Source organism: Mustela erminea, chromosome 2 (assembly GCF_009829155.1).
Source record: "Mustela erminea isolate mMusErm1 chromosome 2, mMusErm1.Pri, whole genome shotgun sequence".
Lineage (NCBI taxonomy): Eukaryota > Metazoa > Chordata > Mammalia > Carnivora > Mustelidae > Mustela > Mustela erminea.
This window is the reverse complement of record NC_045615.1, coordinates 106899647-106922597: the sequence shown is the minus strand read 5'-3', so window position 1 is coordinate 106922597 and position 22951 is coordinate 106899647. Positions and strand designations below refer to the sequence as shown.

Genomic DNA, 22951 nt, shown 5'->3' with positions numbered 1-22951 from the left:
GGGGAGGGCTTTGGGGAGGACAAGGTTTAAACTGAACCAATCTCTCTCTCCCCTTTAATTATAGAAAGTAAGACACATAGAAGCGCATAATCGTTTTCCCACTTCTCATGATACCCTCCTTAAATACAACCCTATATTCAAACAGAAATGTAATCATAGTATTTGTAGTGTTTTCTAATTTCCTTTTTTTTTTTTTTTACTTAGTGTATACAGATCGACTTCATTTGTTTTAACAGCTGAAAGTAGTCTGTAACGCCTTTTCCCACTTGTTAGATCTTCAGTGGTCTCATTTTATAGTATTTACTATTATAAATAAAGCTGCAATGAACTTTCATATGTGTGTAGTTACGTGTTTCCCTAAGTATTTCCATGAAAGAGAATTGAAGGCTCAAAGAATATGTAAGTTTTGAATTTTCATAACACTCGTCACTCCCCCTAAGTTGGAACCAGATATGGAGGCATGAATAGGGTTGCATTAGGTGGACACAGCAAAGGGAAGGGCAGTGTGTAAGGAGAAGTGTGTATAAATCCTCACCCAGGACTATCTGGGGTGATCAGGGCAGGGACCTTCTAAGGCAAAACCATCTGAAGGGATGACCTTCAAAGTATGTGATCTCAAAAGCCTTATAAACAGAAGTATCAGGCAGTCCTGGAAGACCACCCCAAGGCCTGAGAAATCATTCATGCTGATGTGTTAAAACCGTAATGATGACGGATTTATTCAAAACCTAGATATGTTAGTTAAAACTTGTATATATGTGTTAAAGTACAAATAATTGAGCACCTAGGTGGCTTAGTTAAGCGTCTGCCTTCGGCTCAGGTCATGATCCCAGGGTCCTGCGATGGAGCCCCACATCCAGCTTCTTGCTCAGCAGGAGTCTGCTTTTCCCTCTGTCCCGCCCCCCCCACAAGCTCTCAAATAAATAAATAAAATCTTTATTTTAAAAGGTACAAATAATTAATAACCCCATTTGTTAATTGTCAAGAAGGTAGCATTTTTGGATTCTGAAGTCCTTTGTTCCCACAGTTTATTCCAGATGACTTCACTGTGTTTAGGTACGATTCAATAAGGGATCTACTTACGTAAAAGGAAGTTGTTTAAAAGAAAAATGTGCATTCTGTCATTGTTGAGTAGAAACAGTAGACCTCGTACTTCAAGTTTCCAGAGAATATAAATAGACCATTGCTGTTTGAAGGAATAGAATCTAACTTTTCACTTGATGGCATTATTTTTAAATGAACCAGTGTCACTTTGCTGCTGAACAGTTACAGCAAAGGTCTACCTTTCTCCTAAGCTTCAGATGATCAACATAGTTAAATAGGTGCAGGGATTTAATGGACCATTGCCATTATTATAAAAATGCAGTTAACATTAATTTCGGTTGTTTTTCTGGAATAATGGCAGGCACAGTTTATAGAAAATAATTGGTCAGAATTTAATAGTTCACGGGACGCCTGGGTGGCTCAGTTGGTTAAGCAGCTGCCTTCGGCTCAGGTCATGATCCCAGGGTCCTGGGATCGAGTCCCACATCAGGCTCCTTGCTCGGCAGGGAGCCTGCTTCTCCCTCTGCCTCTGCCTGCCTCTCTGTCTGCCTGTGCTTGCTCGCGCTCTCTCCCTCTGTCTCTGAAAAATTAATAAAATCTTTAAAAAAAATTAAAAAAAAAAAGAATTTAATAGTTCACAAGGCAGCTAGGCAATAGCGACATAGTCCTGCTTTACCTTAAAAAATTCTAAGTTAAAAAATTCTAAGTTTATTCTCTGTGGTTCAGAAACAATATTCAGTTTCCTTATTTATCATTTTTGTTTTCGAACAGCCGAACTACAGAGGGAGCCCTTCTTGGTGAATGAATCACTTAATAATGTAAGTCACCATAATGGTTTGAGTTTTGTTATGGGGCTTGGTGTTTTGAGAGCAAATGTAAAAGGGACATCTAGCAAAGGTAGTCTGTGCATTCTTTAGGAGACAGGAGGCTATTTGTAGTATGCTCTCCACTCACGTGCAGAATACCAGCTGAGATACTCAGGCCAGTGTACAATTGTATTTACTGATGTTAGGAATTTTAGTTGTTTTCCCCAAGAAAAAAGATCACTTGTGAAACATTTAAGGAAACAGAAGAAGGTCCAGATACCTCAGACTAGGAAACTCACCTCAGAATTACTAATGAAATCCTTCAAAGAACCATGAACTTTCTATTTTTTATTACTGTAACAAGTTTGATAATTGGATCACAACATCTGAAATTATCCTGGTGCTATAAACAAAACATTTTATTTTGAGAACTAAAGTTCTTTTTGTGTTTCTGGAAAGCCTTTATGAAGATACTACACTCTAATTGCCACATATACTTATTCTTTCCCAGCTGTGGCTGTCATAATGTCTTTGGTGCTTGAAAGAAATTTTATGTCTTTCTTAATGCACAGGGGACCTGATACCAGGAGAGAACATTCTGTAAAATGCCTGCAAATTGCAAAGAGACACATTATTTCTAGTGTCCCAAGAGAACTCCGGGGAGCTCTGTGCACTGCCAGACATCAGAGGGCTATCTTCACCCCTTGAAACATCCTGCTTTATGGCTAGAAACTCATATACAGTCAGCTGAGTAAGAGGAAAGAGAAAAACCCACTTGGTTTGGTTCAGATTTACTCTCCAACAGGATTCCAAATGTGGAGCCAGTGCTCCTCCACACCTCATTACCCTGAGGACCCTGGCAGCTGCCTTTCCCTAATCTGAGAATATCACTGGCCTTTCCAAATACGCATGAAATTCTGTAGTTAGGATTTAGAATGTTGTAGGAAACTCTAAGACTTCTCCTCAGTTAAAAAAATAAAAGTACAGTTGACGAGATTTGCCAGAGAGATGATGACAAAATGACAGGATCCTTTAGCATTTTTAAATGAAGAAAAAAGTCATGAGGATATGGGATGGGAAGAAAATTCATAGAATTCAGAATTTATTTATTTATTTTTTTAAATTTCTTACACTTTTATTATAACTGTTTTAAAGACAAGGAGAATAAAACATAGTAGGATGATAATTTGTTAAACCGAAACTTCTTCAAAAGGAAGATTCTCTGTGCTCTACCTCTTGTAGATGAAATTTAAAAGAGCATGTATTCCAGCCCATTTCCACATTTCCCATAAACAACCAGGTTATGTCAGTTCTCTTACTTGTTTTTTCTGCCTTTAAGACTTTGGTGATATTATCCATAAATAACCTTTTCTGTGGTATGTTTAGGCCAAAAATATGGGCTCAAGAGCAAATGAAGAACTTTGTAGCAAATCTCCTAACACAGAAGGTAAGTTAATGAATTTTATAGTATTAATATTAGTTCTAATTGTAGTTCCCATTTGTTGAATGCTTTCTATATGCCAAGCCCTGTGCTAATTACTTCACAAATTTTCTCTTAATTCATATCATTTGGCAGGTATTAATAGCATTACTTCTGTAGCTGGGGAACCAAGGGTGTGAGGGGTCCACTGCCTTGTTCAAGGTCCTGCAGCTATTAAGTGGCGCCTTGATGTAAATAGCTACTAGAACTTTCTCAGTAACTTCACTGTGGACTTAATTTAATGTGAATACAAAATGTGTAGCTGCCTGATTTTTGTACTGTAGAAGTTCTGTGTTTACTTCTGACAGGCAGTCTCTGTTTGGTAGATCAAGTGTATCACATTTATGTCGATCTCCTGGGAGTCAGGCCTCATTCCATGAAACCTGTGGAGCCTACCTACTCCAGAGGGATAATTCTCCTCTCAAAAAGAACATAGAATGTTGTTGATACCTTATTCCAAGAGTGGGGAAAGAAGTCTTTTTATAATATACCATATTTCAAACCAAAGTAAAGCAGCAATAATTATAAACAGTCATGTACTTATCACCTAGTTTTGTCATATCTTTAAAAATGTAGTATATTTGCTTCAGGTGCTTTTTAAAAAAATATTAAAATCACTTATGCCTCACTGATCCCAATCTCTCTTATCTCACTCAAAAGGGAGCCACTGTTCTGCAATTGCTATATATATTTCCATAAAAAATATGTAGCCTGATGTTGCATAGTTTAGGAAGAGGGGATCATGTTAGAGAAACTGTCTCCACCTTGTTTTTTCATTTGGCATTATGCTCTGAAATTGTGTCATGTTGATATGTATAACTCTGATTACTTTATTTCAGTTGCTCTTTGGTATTCCATTGTGTGAATATACTACTGTAATTCTCTTTTGCTTTTGTTGGTGGACATTTGGGTCTTTTGCAACTTTTCCCAATTGCAGAGTGCTGCCGCGCATGATCTTGTACCTGTCTCCCAATGCATATGTCATTTACCTGGAACTTAAGTGTGGAATTGCTGAGTTGGTGGGCACCTCTTCAGGGATGTGCCAAATTATCCCCAGGTGGTGTACCAGTTATAACTCCACACCTTCTCTTTTTTGGTTTTACCAGACTGGTGAATGTTTGCTAATCTGACAGCTATGAAATAATACCTCTTGTTTTCCTTGGATACATCTTCACATTGTATTGCTCCATGAGCTGGAGGAAACTGGCTGTGAAGTCACTGTGCAGAGTCCAGTGACCTCATCCCTCCATAAACCCATTTATTTACATTCTTCAAATGGGAATCACGGAGCTTACGTGGTTGCTCTGAGGACCCCGTCAAAATGACTTATAAAGTGTCCTTCCAGCTGCCATGCACACCCTAAAATAAGTATTGGAATGAATAAGTACTTAACTTTTTTTTCCTCTTTTTTGTATTTATTAATCAGAGATATCCAGCGGCAGAAAAGACAGTACAGAAGCCTTAAGAGATCACAGGGTTGAAACAAATCCTAAAGAGGTGGGTTTGCATAAGAAACTCAAGTATTCATGTTTTGTATATAGTGCTTTTGTACAAAGGCCTTAGTTCTTTGTATGAATTAAAAATTAAGTGGCTCTCCATATCACTTTTATCTGTTTATACTCTCGTGTAGGTAATTATTGGTAACTGTCCACATTGTAGTCAGGAATGCTAAATGTTATTTCTTACACTGTCTTTCCTCAGTTCTTTGCTAGGCCACTGAAAGAGGAGAACACTACCAATTAATTTAGGACATACCACTGATTGTAAGACATATCTTGACTTCAGAGATGGGAAAAGAAGCAGTATGTTGTTTGTTTGTTTTTTTAAAACATATTTTAAAATGGTTGGAATACAGTGACTAACCAGAAACAGGTTCTAATGTTTTGTATGGATTTACATTCAAATACAATACAAAAAAAAAAGAAGACTCAACCTTACAAAATAAGGGCCATCCAAATCTAGATGCTGAAAGTGTTATTCTAGATTTTTAAAAAACTTATTTCAAAGACTAAAGCTAATAAATGTACTGTCATTTTAGTAGATTTAGTTCCAAATTTTGTTGACGTTAATATATAGTCATTCTTGATTCCAGGATGAAGAGGAAGAAAGGCAGATGCCTAAAAGAAAAAGAAAGAAGCATTACCCCTCTTCAGAAGATGAACTGGGTAACATATTTAGACCATATATATTCCTTTTTCAGACATCTTGGAAGATCATATTATTTTTACATCCAAAATATTGGGCCAATATCAAAAATTTTTGAGAGGAATAATTGCTTACTTGTACAGCTCTGGAATCCAGTTTGTATCCAGACTGGCTTGACATCTACAGGGCTTTTTTTTTTTTTTTTTTTTTTTTTTTAAATTTTATTTATTTATTTGACAGAGATCACAAGTAGGCAGAGAGGCAGACAGAGAGAGAGGGAGGAAGGGAAGCAGACTCCCTGCTGAGCAGAGAGCTGGATGCAGGGCTCTATCCCAGGACCCTGAGACCATGACCTGAGCCGAAGGCAGAGGCTTAACCTACTGAGCCACCCCGGCGCCCCTCCAGGGCTTTTTCTGAAGTTGATTTAGAAACTACATTTTTACCTGCAGAAGACCCAAACCCTGGAACTCAAACAGACCCACACTCCCTCTGTAGCCTGTGCCTGGGACCCAGCCAGATGCCATCTAACTCCTTATTTTATATCATCAACAGATGCCCCACAGAGCTAGTGAAGCATGTTAATAAAAATTCATGTAATAGCTCTTGTGTGCTTCATACTGTTGATTTTCCCACAGTCTGTAACAGTGCTATCCCACAGAACTTGCCACAGTGATGGAAATGTTCTTTTGTCTAGTACAGTAGCCACTAGCCACGTGTGAGTGTTGAGCAATTAAATGTGGTTGGTGTGAATGAAACACTGGATTTATAATTGCATTCAATTTTAATTACTCAAATTTCAACAGCCACATATAGCTAATGGCTACCATATCAGATGATACAGAGACTTATACATTGATACCTGGCGTAAGGTGCAAATGTAACAAATATTTATTAAGTAATATGTGAGAAAGAAAGGATAAATACTTTCCCTTTTTGGTTAGGAGTATGTAATTATTTTTTAATTCTTGAGTTCATGTTTTAGGTACTATTCATGTTATTTTATACACATTCATAATAACTGTGTGAGTTAGGAATTATTACTGTTTTATAAATAAAGAAATTAAGATTCGGCAAGATTATGACTTTATTCCCACCAAGTAAATCTGATTCCTAAACCCATGGTCTCAATCACTATGCTGTACCTCCCAGATGGTAACACATTCGGGAAGTTAAACAGATCTCTGGGAACTTTGTATGCCCTAAGCCCTTACCATAGCGTCTTCTAGCATATTGATATCAGCTAAGCATTTGTGGATTTTTTATTTTATTTTTTATATTTTACTTTCTTGGTTTTGCAGGGGCCACAGTCAGTGTTTAGTACTTAAATCACATAAGTACATTTAGAATAACTTTTCTCTTCACTGTATCACAAGACTAAAAAAGAAGTCTTAAACTGTCTTAAAATAGAACTGTGCATTTCATTTTTCATTTAGCTTTTATTCCTTTGTGATTCTGTCCAAACTGATTTACAGATGATAATCCAGATGTCCTAGATTCCAAAATAGAAACAGCACAGAGGCAGTGTTCTGAAACTGAACCGCAAGATATAAAGGTATTCTTTCCACGTATTAATTTTAAGTTTTGGGGTAACCTAATTTCATCACTGTGAACACTTAATATTCTTTTTCATTCTAGTATTCTTTTTACTTTATGTATCTCTAATATTCATTATATTATAAAATGTATATTTTTTAGGATCCTGCAGGGAAAAAAAACAAGTACTGCACTTTATTATTTTATACTGTGAGAGTGTAATAATTTCAGTTTGTATATAACCATTGCTTAGGTTTCTGTTCAATGATGTCATTGACTTCAGGCTTCTAGATGCTTCCTTCCAAAGTGTCAGATGCTTTACCACAGATGTGCTTGTATCAAAACATTAAAATACAGTGATACATATTATGTTAAAGTTTTAATAACCTGCCTTCTCTCTTCTTTACTTCCTGCCTCTAAAATATAAGTTGTCCAAGGATTGGCCTCACTCATTGCCTTTTTTTCATATGGTCTTATTTTCATCTGATGACTCAGGGAAGTGGCTCACAAATTTTATTTCTGTTCCTGCTCTCTAGGTTCCTGCTCCATTTCCTGCTAGATAGCTCTTCTTAGGCATGCTTCCATTTCTGAGACTCAGTGCTGCTCATTGTCTATTCCAAACTAGTTCCATCTCCTTTCTCTGTCTTTCCCTAATTTATTTTTTTTCACCATGTTCCAGAAGTGTTTAAGTTAGCTTATAGAAATATATGCAGTTGAATTCTAGCTTACTAAAACCAGTTCAGAGTCTCTGTTTTCTGCTAGTGACTGATGAACTAAATAAAAAGTAGTCAACGAATTTTTAACAACCAAGCAGAGAGTCATGTATCGTCATGAATTTCAATTGGTCATGGTGAGGGAAAGAAACAGGATTTTAACCCCATCCTTCCGCCTGCCCTATCTATCTAGAACAAGAATCCCGAGACAGTACTCTTTAATTTGGAGAGAGGCAGGAATATTGAAGGGGTATCTTTTTATTTTCCCTTCAATATCATGAAAGTTTTTTTTTTTTTTTTTAAAGATTTTATTTATTTATTTGACAGAGAGAGATCACAAGTAGGCATAGAGGCAGGCAGAGAGAGAGAGAGGAGGAAGCAGGCTCCCTGCTGAGCAGAGAGCCCGATGTGGGACTCGATCCCAGGACCCTGAGATCATGACCTGAGCCGAAGGCAGCGGCTTAACCCACTGAGCCACCCAGGCGCCCTCATGAAAGTTTTTTAATGCAGAATTTAACTAAAATATACCAACCATTTTCACTAAGAAATCACATCTAGATAATGTTTTCAGTGTTTATAAGACAAATGTTTAGAAGACAATTCTAATTTTATATTTTAATTTGTGTGGGTTGGGGTTTGTTTTGTTTTTTACATACTCTATCAGTATTACAGTACAACATTTTGGTATTTCATGCTGAAAACTGTTTTGCAACTAAGAGTGAATGATTCAACTGTTGAGAGACCGTTGCTCTAAATCAGCCTACCCTGATACCCTGAAATTCTCATAGGTGCTTTCCCTCTTTATCCCTTCCCCCTAGTCCCCTCCTCCAACACCCAATAAAGAAAAGAAATCTGTTGCAAGTTCCTATCAGTTCCTTCTTTGGAGTTTCTCTAAGAAAGATAAAATACAGGATGAGGGAGGAAAAGACCGATTCTATTTTGCAGGGAGGAAGATAGTGCCCTTGTTGCTTTATGGTTGAGTTTTATCTCATTCTGTTCCACCTTCAGAATTTGTATCTCTTTGTATAGCCTCACTAGCTGCAAAAAAGAGTTACTTTTTAAAATTCTGCAACAAACTTATTAAAAAACAGCTAGAAATTTGTTTTTGAGATAAAAAGGAAAACCTTGGGGAGGACCAGTGAGGCAGGGTTAAGAAGCTTCTTGTATTGTTTAACTTCTCCACAGGAGGAGAACACTGGAGATTTGGAAGGATTATCTAAAACAAGTTCTAAGACAAACAGCACTGCTTCAAGGGCCATGGATGAAAAAGGTGAGTATACTATGCAGACTTGGATGAATTGTTTTGAGACAAGACTCCCCTCTCACCAGGCTTCGTAGCCTAAACCTCGCCAACTTGTTTGCCCTCCCTTGAGAATGTACTTTATACTCACAGGGCTTGGGAATCATTTTGAATTTGGGTCTTAACCCAAAGTGTGCTTCTTATCAGTTAGCCAGACTCCTGCTTGTTAACTTCAGTGGCATAGGCCCGCGGTGACGTACATGTGCATGTGTGTCTGGGGCCGTGCAGGACACCTGGGCAGGTGTGGTGGCCATGTGGCTGACTGTGGTCCCCAGCCCTGAACAGAGCTCTGCTGTCTCTGCAGACGAATACAGCAGCAGCGAAGCTGCTGGCGAAAAGACAGAGCAGAATGACGATGACAACGTGAAATCTCAGGAGGTAGGGGATGTCTTTTTTGTATCTTCCTGTTCAGATATTTAAGTACTAATGGCAAATAAAATGCATTAAGTGCTATTACCTAAAGTTTTTGTCAAGTGCTTTTGAAGTAGTTCATTTTTTTAGTGCAGTGGGACACCCTTTCACACTGGGCATTTTATCAGTGTCAGTTTGATTAATTTTGGTCTCTTCATTTTCATTTCATCCGTACATTTGTTTGAGACCTATTTCTGTCAAGACTGCATAGGATAAGCCCAGAGCTGTACCTCAGTTGTTAAGTCACGTTCCTGTCCTGGCAGTGGGGCATGGCCGAGTCAGGCAAGTGTTTAGGTCAGAGAATCGGGCTGCTGTGCCCTGGAGTGTGGACAGGACAAAATGGGCGCAGCACAGCAGGGTGTGCAGAAGGCCTGCAGCTGATGACCAGTGGAACCCAGTTTTGTGAGGCCCCGTGGGGGATTCCTGGAAGGCAGCAGGAGCAGGCCAACCTCCAGCCCTGCCCCTCCCTGCCTCAAGGGATTTACAGGGAGCCCAGTGAAGGGAGGAATCCACTGGCCTGAGACAGGCCCTAAATCAAGGGAGACAACCTATACACCAGACACATCTAGATAACCATTACCAAGTTTGTCTGACACCCTTTTTTTAATTTTATTTTTAAATTCAAGTTAGTTAACATGTATTATTAGTTTCAGAGGTAGAATTATGATTCATCAGTTGCATGCAAAACCAGCACTCATTCCATCAAGTGCCCTCCTTAATACCCATCCCCCCAGTTACCCCATCCCCTCACGCACCTCCCCTCCCACCACCCTCAGTTTGTTACCTAGAGTTAAGAATGTCTTCTGGTTTGCCTCCCTCTCTTGTTTTTATCTTGTTATATTTTTCCTTCCCTTCTCCTGTGTTGATTAGTTTTGTTTCTTACATTCTACCCAGTACAACTTCTTAATAGTTCCTATTGTTTTCTCACACTTCTGTATGAGAAGTTCAGTGGCCTCCTTTATTTTTCGTAAGGGATAACATTTGGTCACAAGTGACTAGGACTAAATCCAAATTTAAATGTGCGTGCATACCGATTGCCGAAGTCAAAGTGGACACAAAGTGCTCACTTCGATTACCTCATCATAGATTCACAGTACAGTTCTCAGTGTTTGTCAGGTGATGGAATGCACAGAGAGAAATGAAGCACAGGGGTCATGTATTTTTTTAAATACAAGTGACAGGATCGGAGACCTCTGAGGAGGGAACTCTAAATTTTTATTGCTTTTTTTCCCTCCCTTTCCCCCTTAGGAAGATCAACCAGTAATTATTAAAAGGAAAAGAGGAAGACCTCGTAAACACCCTTTAGAAACAGCATTAAAAACAAGTAAGTATTTGTTGTGTTTTCAGTTCATATGCAAGACATTTTCAGGGGGTGCCTGGCTGGTAGAGTGTGCAGTTCTTAATCTCAGAGTCGTGAGTGCAAGCTCCATGTTGGGCATGGGGCCAACTTTAAAAAAAAAAAAGACATTTTCAAACTGATTTTCTAAATGAGATTTTTATTTTTTGTTTTTTAGAAGAAGACTGCAAAACAGATACTGGCATTGTCACTGTAAGTAATTGTAACAGACGAGAACTCTGGGAGTTCTTGACCTGGATAGTGTATACTGCAATATTTGTATTTTCCACTACTTTATTTTTTCAAATATTAGAAAAGTATTAAAAGAATCCCTTAAATAAAACACTGAATAACCATTTAAATAATATTTCAGTTACTAATGTTTTACATAAATAGTCTTCAGTCTGATCCCATCCTCACTTGTGAGTTTGCTTATATAAAAATTATCTAGGGACTTCGCTTCTTGTCATCCTTGATTACAATACAGAAGATGGTTGTTTTATACGGTTTTTAGGTAATTACTTCTTTATGGAACTCTCCTCTTATTACTCTCTGTAGAGTTCCTCTCATAACAAAACGTACACTGATTTCAATGCAGGAGAATCCTCAGTGACACTTTATCTTTTTAAGCTTTATCTTTGACTCTGAACTGTATATTCAGCAAAAATCATTGTATCAAGACTTTATTGCATGACAGCATTAATAGAAGGACAAATATATGTCCAGTGTCCTAAAAGCAAATGAAGTTTCAGCCTCAGCTTTGCCACTTACTCCCAGAACTATGATGCCGAGCTGATCATGTGACCCTCTTAAAGCTCCTATTGGACATAAAGTAGCATAATAATACCTATAGTGCTCATCTCAATAGAATTATTACAAGACAGCAAAACGAAAGCGCCATAGGCAAACACATTTGTCAACACATAAGACATCATGGGGAATATGAGCAGTGCCCTGGCTGTGTCACCTCCTGTGCCCCCTCCCAGGGTTGCAGTGGAATGGCTAGGGAAGAGGCTCGTGGGAGCCCTGATTGTCTTGTTGAAAGACCATGTGTTCAGAAGCATGGCATCTATTTTTGCTTGGTATTCTTAATTAGCTGCAAAAGATAGGTTCCAAGTACTCTGCCTCCATAATAGAGGTCCTAAACCTGCCTTGCAGAACAAATGACTTTCTTTGTGATGATGACTAACTGCTGACTTCAGTTTTTTGTTGGTTTAAATTTAGGTAGAACAGTCTCCACCTGGCGGCAAACCAAAATTAACACAGACAGGTGTGTACCTAGAGCATTGTTCTGCATTGGATCCAAGGAAGGGGTGGGGGCAGCTGGCTATTGGGGAAGGTTTTAGTTTCATTGTTTCAACATGAAGTGGATTAGAAGGTTGTCCTTTTAACCCTGGGAGACTACAGCTATTGGCTTTTCTTGTGATCTGAGCTCTTCTTGGTTTTGGAAGTCTCTAGGAAGCCTCCAGAGAGGAGGATAAAGGCATCAAAAAGTAAAATGGGGATGACATTGCTGTGTCCAAATTATAATTTACTGGATATGTTTAAGGGAGAAATCGATCAGCCTGGGAACTAGGGACTCTTACCAGGAAGTCGGGAATTTACTCAAGAGCCTATTATTCTCAGAAAAATAAGAATTTTGAAAGCAGCCTGTGTCGTTTCTAAAGCCAGAGTGCAAGAGATAAAACTGTTTCAGTTATTTTTTGTCCTCATTCCAAGGAGAGAAATACTCCAAAATGTTGACAATGATTGGCTCTGGGTGGTTAGATAATGGGAACATTCCATGTTGTTAACATTGCCTAAATTTTCTGGAATTTTTACAATGTGTATATGTTAATGTCTTGGTTAAAATTTTTTTCTACATGAAAACAGCAAGACCGGGGCACCTGTAGCTAGCTTGATTAAGCATCTGACACTTGATTTTGACTTAGGGCATGATCTCAGGGTTGTGAGATCAAGCTCCATGTCAGGTTCCACACTCAACAGGGAATCTGCTTGAGATTCTTTCTCCCTCTCCCTCTGCCCTTGCCCTCAGCACACACACGCTCTCAGTCTCTCTCGTAAAATCTTTTTTCTTTTTTAAAAGGCAACAAGGCCTTTTGGTGAGTTTTAAAGTGTTGGCATAGGCAAAAAAGATGAATGTGACAACTGTTTTGGATAAAATAAATAGCTGAATAGATCAGGAAAGTATGTACATAATCTGACCAAGGTAAAGCAAATATGTAATTTAGAAACCTTTCCACGTAGTTAACTGTGTGTGATCTTGTGATCATATTTCAGTTTTTCTTGTCTCTTGGAAAATTAAGGTTAATTTATTATTTTTTTTTACAAGGGGGAATTCTGCTTATGTTTGGATTTTAACCAGTTTTATTCATAATTTTATAATGTTTTGAATCAATACAACGAGAAATAATTATAAAGAAACCTTTATAATTTGATTGCCCTTTAAGGATTGTAATTTGAGCTGTGTGATTATGTTTTGAGGTTTGGCAGCAATTTTCCAAGTCTGGGTAATGATGACCAGTTATGACAGGCTTCTTTGCTGTAAGCCTTCTTGGTATAACTCTTCTGTCTACATCAGTGTACTGAACTTGCAAAAAGGGTGATACATGGACCTCGCCACCAGTGAGAAGTACCTTTGGGTTGTCGAGTGTCTAGGGAGCATCCCTGAACTCTAATTTCAAACAGTCCATTAAACTAAACTTCATTTTCCCCCAAGATACATTGTCAGAAAATTGTAACTTCTACAGAAAGCAAATATATAAAGAGTAGGCATACACAGCCTAAAATAACTTAAATATGTACTTTTCTAATTGCTCTGATGGAACTGTTTATAATCAAGAGAACTCTAGCTATTGTACACTTATTAGTCCTGTGACTGAACAAATTACTTAAATCAAGTTACTTGAGTCTCATTTTTCCTAACTACCAAAGGGGTGTCATAATGGAGAAGGAGCTATATAAGTTATCAGCAAGATCTGTAATCCTGACCTGTGGGTCCTGGTGTGGTTTGAGGGCTCCGCAGATGTCCCTTTCCCTCCTCTCTTTCTGGGTGCAGAGCATTTGATCTGAAAGGGACCATACAGGTGTTCTGACCCTTTTATCTTATGGATAAAAACTGAGGCTTGAAGAATTTAAGTAATTTTCTCAGATTGCATAGGTTATTTGTGAAAAATCTGAAGTACAAATCTGGAGGTCCTGACTTGTATTCGAATGTACTTTCTGCTAGGTATTCTGACTCCAACTCTGCTTGCCTGATATAAAATAATGTTGAATTGTTAAACAGTACATTAATCAGCACTGGTACATTCAGAGACAATAAGCCAGACTGTTGAAAAGTTAATTTTATACTAAGTGTTAATGCAGACATTTTCCTTTTCTTAAAGATGAGTCCAATAAAGAAACCACTACCCTACAAGAAAGAGGTATAAGCAACGTAAGTGTCAGTTTTCTTATCAAGGTATGTCCTTTAGGTACTGAACAAGGTATGTTCAATTAACCATCCTTTCAACTTTAATTTTATTGCTTCCAGGACGATGGTGAAGAAAAAACAGTAGCAAGTGTGCGTCGGAGAGGAAGAAAGCCCAAGCGTTCACTCACTCTGTCAGATGATGCTGGTGTGTTTCTGGCACATTTCTTAATTGCAGGGTCTTATCATTTCAAAATCCCCTTTTTTAAGAGTTTTTCTCGGGATGAGGAAAAAATCTAGTGGGGCACAGTCAGTATTAATATTACATAAATATGTGTGAAATGACTCTAATCCCATGTCAGAAATGGTACATCCCAGATGCTTTTCTGAGTACATGTGAATTTTTCATGAATGCTGGCTGTGAACTGCCTAAGTAAACTATCCCAAATGTGTTTGAGATTAAGTTAAACAGTTGTGAATTGCAAGTGCTGAAACAAAAGGAAATGGAAAACCACTTCTTCTGCCTCCAAGTCCCTAATATCCTACATTCTGAACTCCATGACTCTCCTTTGGAAGTGTCTTGGGGAATTGTACAATCCAGGTGTTACCCTTCTATTTGAACAGAATCTTCAGAGCCAGAAAGAAAACGCCAGAAATCAGTTTCTGAAGCCACTGAGGACAAGAAAGACCAGGATTCTGAGGAGGAAGAGGAGGAGGAAGAAGAGGATGAGCCCTCAGGAGCCACTACAAGGTCCACCACCAGATCAGAGGCTCAGAGGTAACGGGGGCAACAGAGAGCTTCCAGAGGCCTTCACCACCTTCTCCATCAGACAGCAGCTTTGGCTTTCATTGATTCTCTTTTCATTGACTCACTCGTGCCACAGTGTAAGGAAAGCCATTTCCTTTCATTTTATCTTAAGCAGAGAGCACATGCTCTTAGCCTTTGGACACTGCAGTTCTTCTTGGAGAAACCTGCCTTGCATCTTAAACAATTGTTGAGGATCACACCAGGCTTTGCCAGGTTCAAAATGCCTGTTCGGTAAAATGCATTCAGTTCCTGTACAGATATTTATTGAGCCTCAGTAGCTATCTCAGATACTATTCTGGGCCCGTGGGTGAAAACAGGTCTTGTGTATACAGAACAGTCCCTACGTGTAGTACGCCCGGGTCAAGTGCAAGAGAGAAGGCAGGCATACCCATCACCATCATAGGATGCTTGGAATTCCATAGGAATGGAATGGATGCTATGGTATAGGTTGACATGTGAAATTGCCCATATGCAACCATGTTTTACTAACATAAATTAATTTCATGTTCCCAAAGTTTATTCTGCCAAACCCCAGTATGGCCAGAAGCCCCTGGAAAAAAATGCCATGGTCAAATGAGTTTCAGGAATGCTGGTGAATTCCTTTTCCTTCTTAAGTCACAGCGCACATTAAAATATTAAGAGCCTGGCATAGTCCTAAAAGAAAGAAACCTGTTAAACTTTGAACAAATATTATTTGCCAGTTATACCCCAAACCTATTAATACCAGTGTTCCTTTCCCCACTGCACATTTTGAGACATATTACATCCCTTTACTATTTATCAGTCTACTAAAGCAAAAATATTTTCCATTTCCAAGGTGATTCAGAAGTTGTTGATTTGGTATCATCTTTTGTCATTTCATTAGCCATCATTAATCAAAAAGTTCAGGAACATTTATTTCAAGAGTATCACTTACTATACCTGTCACCGAAGTGTAACAGTAATAATGTCTTGTGTTTATATAAAGACTTAAAATCAGCCTATTTCTGTTCACTTCATACTTGCATATTATTAGCCATTCATGCCATGGTTTGATTTCTCAAAAGAGTCAGATTTTAGAGCCACAAGACTTTAAGAGCTCCCACAGCTGAAGGTAAGGTGGGGTCCCATAATTTGTTTTTAGATGGAACAACTCAAATAAATGGAAGAGACAGAAGCAAGTTTCCTGCTGATGGGAGAGGCTGGGGGTGCTGGAGCACACAACCCCAGCACCACCACTCCTTAAACACCCACACAGAGGTCACCCAGGACAGCAGGGCCCCACTTCAAATTGTTTTGTAGGTCAAAAGGCCCCACTTCAGATAGTTTCGTAAGCCAAAAGTAGCAGTGAGGTTGCCCTTTTAAACTTCGTTCTTTGAAAACAAATCTTATTTGACCTGTGATTCTGTAAATACCTAGACTGTCAATATTCCTCCTTAACGGACCTTGAGAACTGTTGATTTACAAATGGATCCTTTTCTCTTTGTGTAGATTCGTCAGCATCACTCTCGGTTCCTGGGCTCTGGCATCTTCCTCATTGCAGATTCTTAGGGTTGGCTGGGGTCTTCATGGGTTACTGCCTCACTGTCTGCAGCAGCAGCTCCTCTGCGAAGGTCTTTCTGCTTGCAGGTTCCTTGGGGACAGGGAAGCCTCCTTCTCCTCAGCATTCTCTTCCTTGTGTCCAGTAGAAGTCGGCCTCCCCGAGGCATCTGCTCTTGTTCTAGTTCTGCTCTTGGGGCTTCTCTGCAGCATTTCCCTGAGCATTGGAGGGCAGCTTCCAGGTCTTCTGTTTCGATCCCCCTCCTCACCCCTGTTTGTTCCAGAATTTATCTGCTCTCCTCTGTAAGGTTCTACACAGAGCGTGGGCTGATGAACTCCGAAGAGGGTTGCCCCACCTTATCCTGGGGTACCTGCTTCCACATGCACCCAGTCTCTGTTCCCTCCGCTGGACCGGCACACTGGCTCAGCGAGTCCTTTCTCTTACAGTTTCATTGGCAAGCCTGCTCTTCCATCCCCTAGTCCTTGTGCAGTTGCCTGCCTGGACCAGTTGCAGGGTCTGACCATCTGGCCTTGTGAATTATACTATTTTTACTATCCTGGCCCCTTATTCTACTCTGGTGAGCACTTGAGGAATTGTCATCTTGTCCACCGGTGTATTGTTTATTATCACAGAGTCGTCTTTCTCTAAAATCATGACAAAAAACCCTGCATAGTAAAAGCAAAGACACCGTCATGCCGGCAGGCAGTTGTGGACCACATCAGACCTACTTTTTACCAACAGTCCAGAAAACCAACCATTTTCTGCTTTTTTTGTCCCCATTCTCTGACTCACCCATGAGGAGCGTCGTCCTTTCTGAAGTGGCCCTGGGCCTGGCGTGTTCAGTATACCGCTGCCCGGTGTTTCTGTCATCTGTTTCAGAAGGCATCATAGCAAGCCATCAGCACGTGCAGCATCCACGTTTGGCAGCCCAGAAACCATTTCTGCTAGAAATCGCCAAATATTAGCAAAAGAGAAGTTATCTACCCGCGAAAAAGTTAGTAAATCTCCCCCATTAGGAAGGTAAGTCCCTGCTTACACTTGAAGTCATCTTTAATCCCCAGAGACTATTTTTTGGTACGGTAATGTTTCCTTCCCAAATTCCTTTTAAAATTTTTCTCTTGCCACATAACTATCTTGGGATCATTGGTTTCCCAAATGGAAACCCACTCCAGAAGGCACTGGGGCCGCAGAAGGAATCTCAGGCCTCATTTCACGCCCTCCTCTACAGACTTGCCTTTGAGCTTTGTGAGCCTTACACATGGGCTCCTGTCCACCAGGACCAGAGGTGAGGCGTGTTTCTTCCCAAGTGGTCCCAGGTCCGAGTACTTGGCTAAAGTGGCGCAGCGTGGCCAGTAGAGTCACAGCCCAGAATCGTTTCTGTTTTAGCCAGCATGTTAGAGAAGCAGTGGGGTAAACAGAGTAAAACAGTCACTTCCAGCTCAGCCCCTGGCTGGCTCCCACCGTCTATAGCCTTGTTCATCCTACCACTTCCCACAGGCTGCGCCCAGCCCTCCTTTGTGGCCTTGGCTTGTGCTGGTTCTTGAGTGCCCTTGCCCCGGCTGCCAGCAGGCCAGGCACTGCCATCCTTCCCACTCCCTCTTTAGGAGGCCCCTGCTGCTTTAGTTCCTCTCTGACCTTCCCGCAGCACTACCAGCCTGCTGTGCACAGGATGGTGGTGTATGCCGTCTCTGAACTTTAAGCTTCTTCCTTGAGTCTTGTCTTACTTTCTGTACATTTTAGCATCGACAGAGCTAAAAGACTCTTCACAGTGTACAAAAACTGTCATGGTCTTCCTAGCATATGGGTAATGTAGTATGTGTTATCAGCCCCATGTTCTAGAAAGGGAAGCACAGTAAAGTGCCAGGTGTCTTTCATACGCATTCTCCCACTTAATCCTCATTAAGTGAAATGTCATATTTATCCTTATTTTATAAGTGAGGGAAGGAATCTCAGGAAGGTCTGGTCCATATTTCTCAAAATGGAATTGCAGACCAGTCAGGAAAACTCAGTGCTAAGATTCTGGGTAGGGCCTGAGAGTCTGCATTTCTAGTAGCTCCCTGGTGATGCTGGTGTCACTGGTCACAGACTACACTTAGGGTGCAGGAAAGGGCTTGGGTGACCCCCTGAGCTCAGACAGCCCAGAGGACGCACCGTGACTCCGAGCTGCTGTCCCCTGCTACATGGAATCTTGCACAGCACTGGCGTGCCCACTGCTCTTCCAGCCCCTCTCGGTACATACATGTATGTCGAAATTGTATCCTATGCAGCATCGAGCGACTCGGTTCGAGTTTACTCACTTGTGCCATCAAAAGAACAATAAGAAGACCTGTCTTATCAGTGCAGCTCCATCAGTCCATCTCCTGCAATCTTGGTTTTCCAGGCCTTTTCCTTCATGGATAGAACTGTGGCTGCTTGCTGATATGTGCCTTTGTGCAACATACTGGGGAGAGGAAAAGGAGTAATACCCAGCAGTGGCCCTGGAAAAGGATCCTAGCGAGGACATTTGTCCATGACTTGGAAGCTTTTTTGGCACCACCCACACTAAAACTCTGTTTTGCAGTACATTTGCAGAATGCTCACATTCTGCCGCTATCACTGCAACAAAACTTGCACGTTGTTCAAAATAATGACTATATCCTACAGCTGGCAAAAGCCATCAGGTAATTGACAGTGGTAAGCACTCTGTTGAAGACACAAAGTGCTGTGGATATCCAGAGAGCATCTTACTCTCTGGGGAGGAAGGCTTGGAGGGCTTGCTTTTGAACTGGGACTTAAAAATGAGGATGTCTGCTAGATGGGAGGTATGGGGTGATCTCTAAAAACTCACATGCCAAAGCATGAAAATGTGAAAGAATGTCCTGTGTTTGGAATGACCGTATTTTGGCAGGCCTGTAGCCGAAGGTGGTGCAGAAGCCAGGGCAAATTATAAAGGACTCCGTGAATTCTCAGGATGACTGATCCAGAGGGCATCCGATAATCAAGAGGAATATACGTATAAAAGATAAACAGGACAGTGACTTGATTCATTGGGGTTTCTGACAGATAATTCTGGCAGATGGGAGAGCAGGGATAGGCTGGTAGCAGGGAGATTGGCCAGAATGCTGCTCTGAAATTCCCATGCGTTTGCTGACATTGCCGGCTCTCCTCCATGACACTGTCCCATGAGACATGATCGGGCACCACTGAGACATAGTCCACAGTCCTCTACTCCCGCTGGTCGCCTCAAGTTGGGACAGCATGTGGAGGACTGACTGGCTGTTGATTGTTTTGTAGATAAAAGAACTAGGACCCAGAGAAGAAGGTAGATTTGACACAGGCCGGCACCGGGAGTGTGACCAAGCTGGAACCGGAGCACGGGCCTCCAAGCTCCTCTCGGGCCATTTGGGTGTGAGCTGGTCAGCAGATGACCAGTTAGCACTGTTCTTCTAGAGTCTCCTCTTCTATATAAATGTGACCCGGGTTTTCTCTTCCTGGCTCTCAAGTCAAAAACTTCCCCTGTTTTAAAGAATTCCCAAATTATTGAAGCCGCTCCTTTCAGCTCTTACCACTACCTTGATTTTTGTTTACTGCAGATCGAAGGCCCAGCTCTCCCCTTCTAGCAAGCGCAAGAGGGAAGCCAGCCCCCCCGGAGCCCGAACCAGAGGCCAGCAGAGGGTGGAAGAAGCCCCCTCGAAAAAGGCCAAGCGGTAATCCTGGCCTCCACTGCCCCTGGCTTGTTGGGGACACAGCCAAGAGAAGAGAATCAAGCCTCGGGGCCATAGCTTTTTTTTTTTTTTTTTTTTAAACCAGGGAAAGGACATGCATGTGCTCTAAGTTCCTAGGTGCAAGCTTTTTCTCGTTCTGTTTTAAACAGCTTTATAAACTATTGTTCATAGAAGATATTATGTACATTTATTTCAGATAAAGGAAAATAAGTTTACTTTGTATCTGAACTCAAAACAAAGTAGTTGTATATTTTAACATTTGAAATTGGGATTTCCCGATGTGACACATCACTAATGCAAACCCTTCCAGCCCATCAGACACCAGGCTGCCTACTGGTAATCTGTGTACAGTATATAAACATGTAAAAATAGGTTGTATTTTACTCTATGTATGATGCTAATCAATGAACACTTTATTTATTTTACAGAGAAAACTTATCTGTGAACTTTACTATATATCTGTTTATTTTATTTTATTATTTTTTTTTTATAAAAAAAGGGGGGGGTTTTAAATGCTATGCAGTCATTAGTAGAAATGTATTAGGATGCTGCCTGCCTTGTAACTCTCTGAATATGATCTGGCAGGAAATACAGAATCTTCTCGCATGTATCCAAGTGAAGTAGTTTAGCTCAAGAAAGGGTCTGCATTGCTTCTCTGCTCACAGTTGTGACTGTTTTTAAGAATGTAACTTGTTTTTAGATTATGCTCGCATCTGTGACTTTACTTCCAGCCCCACTGGTGTGAAAGGTTCTGGTTCAGGTAAAGTTACATCCTGTCACCTGCAGCAAACATGCCTCTGTCATTGTTCATTCTTCCCCTCTGTGCTTTTCTGAGGCTTCTGCCCATTCTCTTTCCATATTGTCCTTTTCAGTGAAGGGAAATGCATCGAGATTAGGTCACTCATGTCTATCGAGCTTCAGGATTTTATGTTGTTTTATATGCAATTATTTCAGGATAGAAACTGGCTTTATTGCCAGATTCTTTTTTAAACATGTTTTAACTCCCATATGAACAAACTGTCCAACTTAAGTTTTTCATAAAATTAAATTTTTCTTAAGATCAAATTTGTCTCTAGCAATGATGTGATGAGTTGCCAAATAATTGAGATTATTTTAAAATGTTTTGTTCATATTGTTTTATAATTAAAATTTACATTCAGTGTGTGTGAATTTTTTTTTGACTCTTAATGTAAGGTGGATATTTCTGTCATTTTACATGGTTTCTTACAAGATTTTATATATAAATTATAAAATGTTTCCAAAACTTGAGTGGTAAGAATTTTTTTTCTATATTTTAAATTTTCTCCCTGTGGAAACCATTTCTTCTCTCCAAATACTTGGTCTTAGGTATATTGTTCCATTTTCACGTTCAAATATGAGTCCATGATGGCCTCCTGGTAGAATTGAATGTTGGATCTGGAAGGGACCTTGGAGACAAGGAACAAGATGAATTTAACCAAAGCCCAAAACGCTAAAGTGATTTTTCTTAAAGTTGGTCAGGAGAAGCCAGAGTAGGTCCCCAGTAGGTTCCCAGGCTCCAAAGTTCCTGACCAACAATCTCTGCCCTGTGAGTGTGAGGTTGGTTACACACCTGAAGATGTGTTCTCAGCATGTTCAGTTTCATCATGCCTGCTCTGAGCATACAGGGACCAAACAGTTGGGTTGTGAAGATACGTTACCTCTTAAAGTTGGAACTAAATATTGACACTGGAATAATGAATTTTCTGGTGGGAACTCAACTAGACCATTTGGCTTCCAGTTGTTCTGAAACCCAGGTAGGAAAGAGATACCATCCTAGGGGGCACTAGAACTGCTGCAATTCCTGGTCATCATGATAACTCGGTCCTTCTAGTATTTAATAGAAGGAAGGCCGGGAAGGCTACACCCTCTACAGTGCACAAGACGGTCTTTGCCTCCACAGAAACATCTATGCCAAATGCCCATCACTTCCCCCTGCAGACACACTGAGAAACACTCCAGACCATTGCCATACTTGCCACTGCCTGGTCTCGGCTCACTGCTCCTCCATAAACAACCTGAATGCAAGGGAAAAAGCAGATGTGCTGTTCTTCGAGTTGTTTATGGAAGAGCAGTGAGCCGAGACCAGGCAGTGGCAAGTATGGCAATGGTCTGGAGTGTTTCTCAGTGTGTCTGCAGGGGGAAGCTACGGGCATTTGGCATAGATGTTTGTGGAGGCAAAGACCATCTTGTGCACTGTGGAAGGTGTAGCCTTCCCGACCTTTCTTCTGAGAAAAAAACAGGGTTTTGGAGGGGAGGGAGGTGGGGGTTAGGTGAGGCTGGTGGTATGTATTAAGTAGGGCATGTATTGAATGGAGCACTGGGTGTGGTACATAAACAATGAATCTTGGCACACTGATAAAATAAACTTTAAAAAAAAAAAAAAAACGTGATGGGACTAATTCCTCTTCAGCTGAAGCTGGTAGCCCACAGGCACAGTCCTTCCCTCCCTACCTCAGGCCTCTCAGCATTACGACCCTTGGCCACCACTGCCACCACACCACCTAGACTTGCTAACTATGGCTTGTCCTAAGCCCTCCAATTAGAAATGGCCATCATGTGACATTCCTCTACCTGACAAGATCTCACACTCAGAACAGTTGGTGGCAAAGTTGAGACTCAACTCTGAATGCTCAGGTCAGCGTTCTTTGTGTGAGAAATCTAACCAATTTGAGATTGGAGGTTGATAAGTCGAATTCGGAAATACTGAATAGATTCGCTTTCT

General features: G+C 40.5%; 1 protein-coding gene across 4 annotated transcripts in view; it reads left to right on the top strand.

Moving 5' to 3' along the window:
• BOD1L1 (biorientation of chromosomes in cell division 1 like 1) overlaps positions 1 to 21372 on the top strand; it is a 54670-nt gene extending 33298 nt beyond the window's left edge. For 2 of the 4 annotated variants that reach the window (XM_032333860.1, XM_032333863.1), the window contains exons 13-27: positions 1816 to 1862; positions 3237 to 3297; positions 4757 to 4827; positions 5423 to 5495; positions 6948 to 7027; positions 8907 to 8991; positions 9326 to 9399; positions 10681 to 10756; positions 10947 to 10981; positions 11993 to 12038; positions 14155 to 14204; positions 14301 to 14385; positions 14802 to 14955; positions 17384 to 17524; positions 20077 to 21372. In XM_032333860.1, coding sequence (XP_032189751.1) covers positions 1816 to 1862; positions 3237 to 3297; positions 4757 to 4827; positions 5423 to 5495; positions 6948 to 7027; positions 8907 to 8991; positions 9326 to 9399; positions 10681 to 10756; positions 10947 to 10981; positions 11993 to 12038; positions 14155 to 14204; positions 14301 to 14385; positions 14802 to 14955; positions 17384 to 17524; positions 20077 to 20194 — 1196 coding nt within the window. In that variant the 3' untranslated portion in view covers positions 20195 to 21372. The remainder of the gene's footprint in view (positions 1 to 1815; positions 1863 to 3236; positions 3298 to 4756; positions 4828 to 5422; positions 5496 to 6947; positions 7028 to 8906; positions 8992 to 9325; positions 9400 to 10680; positions 10757 to 10946; positions 10982 to 11992; positions 12039 to 14154; positions 14205 to 14300; positions 14386 to 14801; positions 14956 to 17383; positions 17525 to 20076) is intronic. The other 2 variants (XM_032333861.1, XM_032333862.1) reach the window with 2 other exon arrangements.
• The last annotated feature ends 1579 nt before the right edge of the window (positions 21373 to 22951 follow it).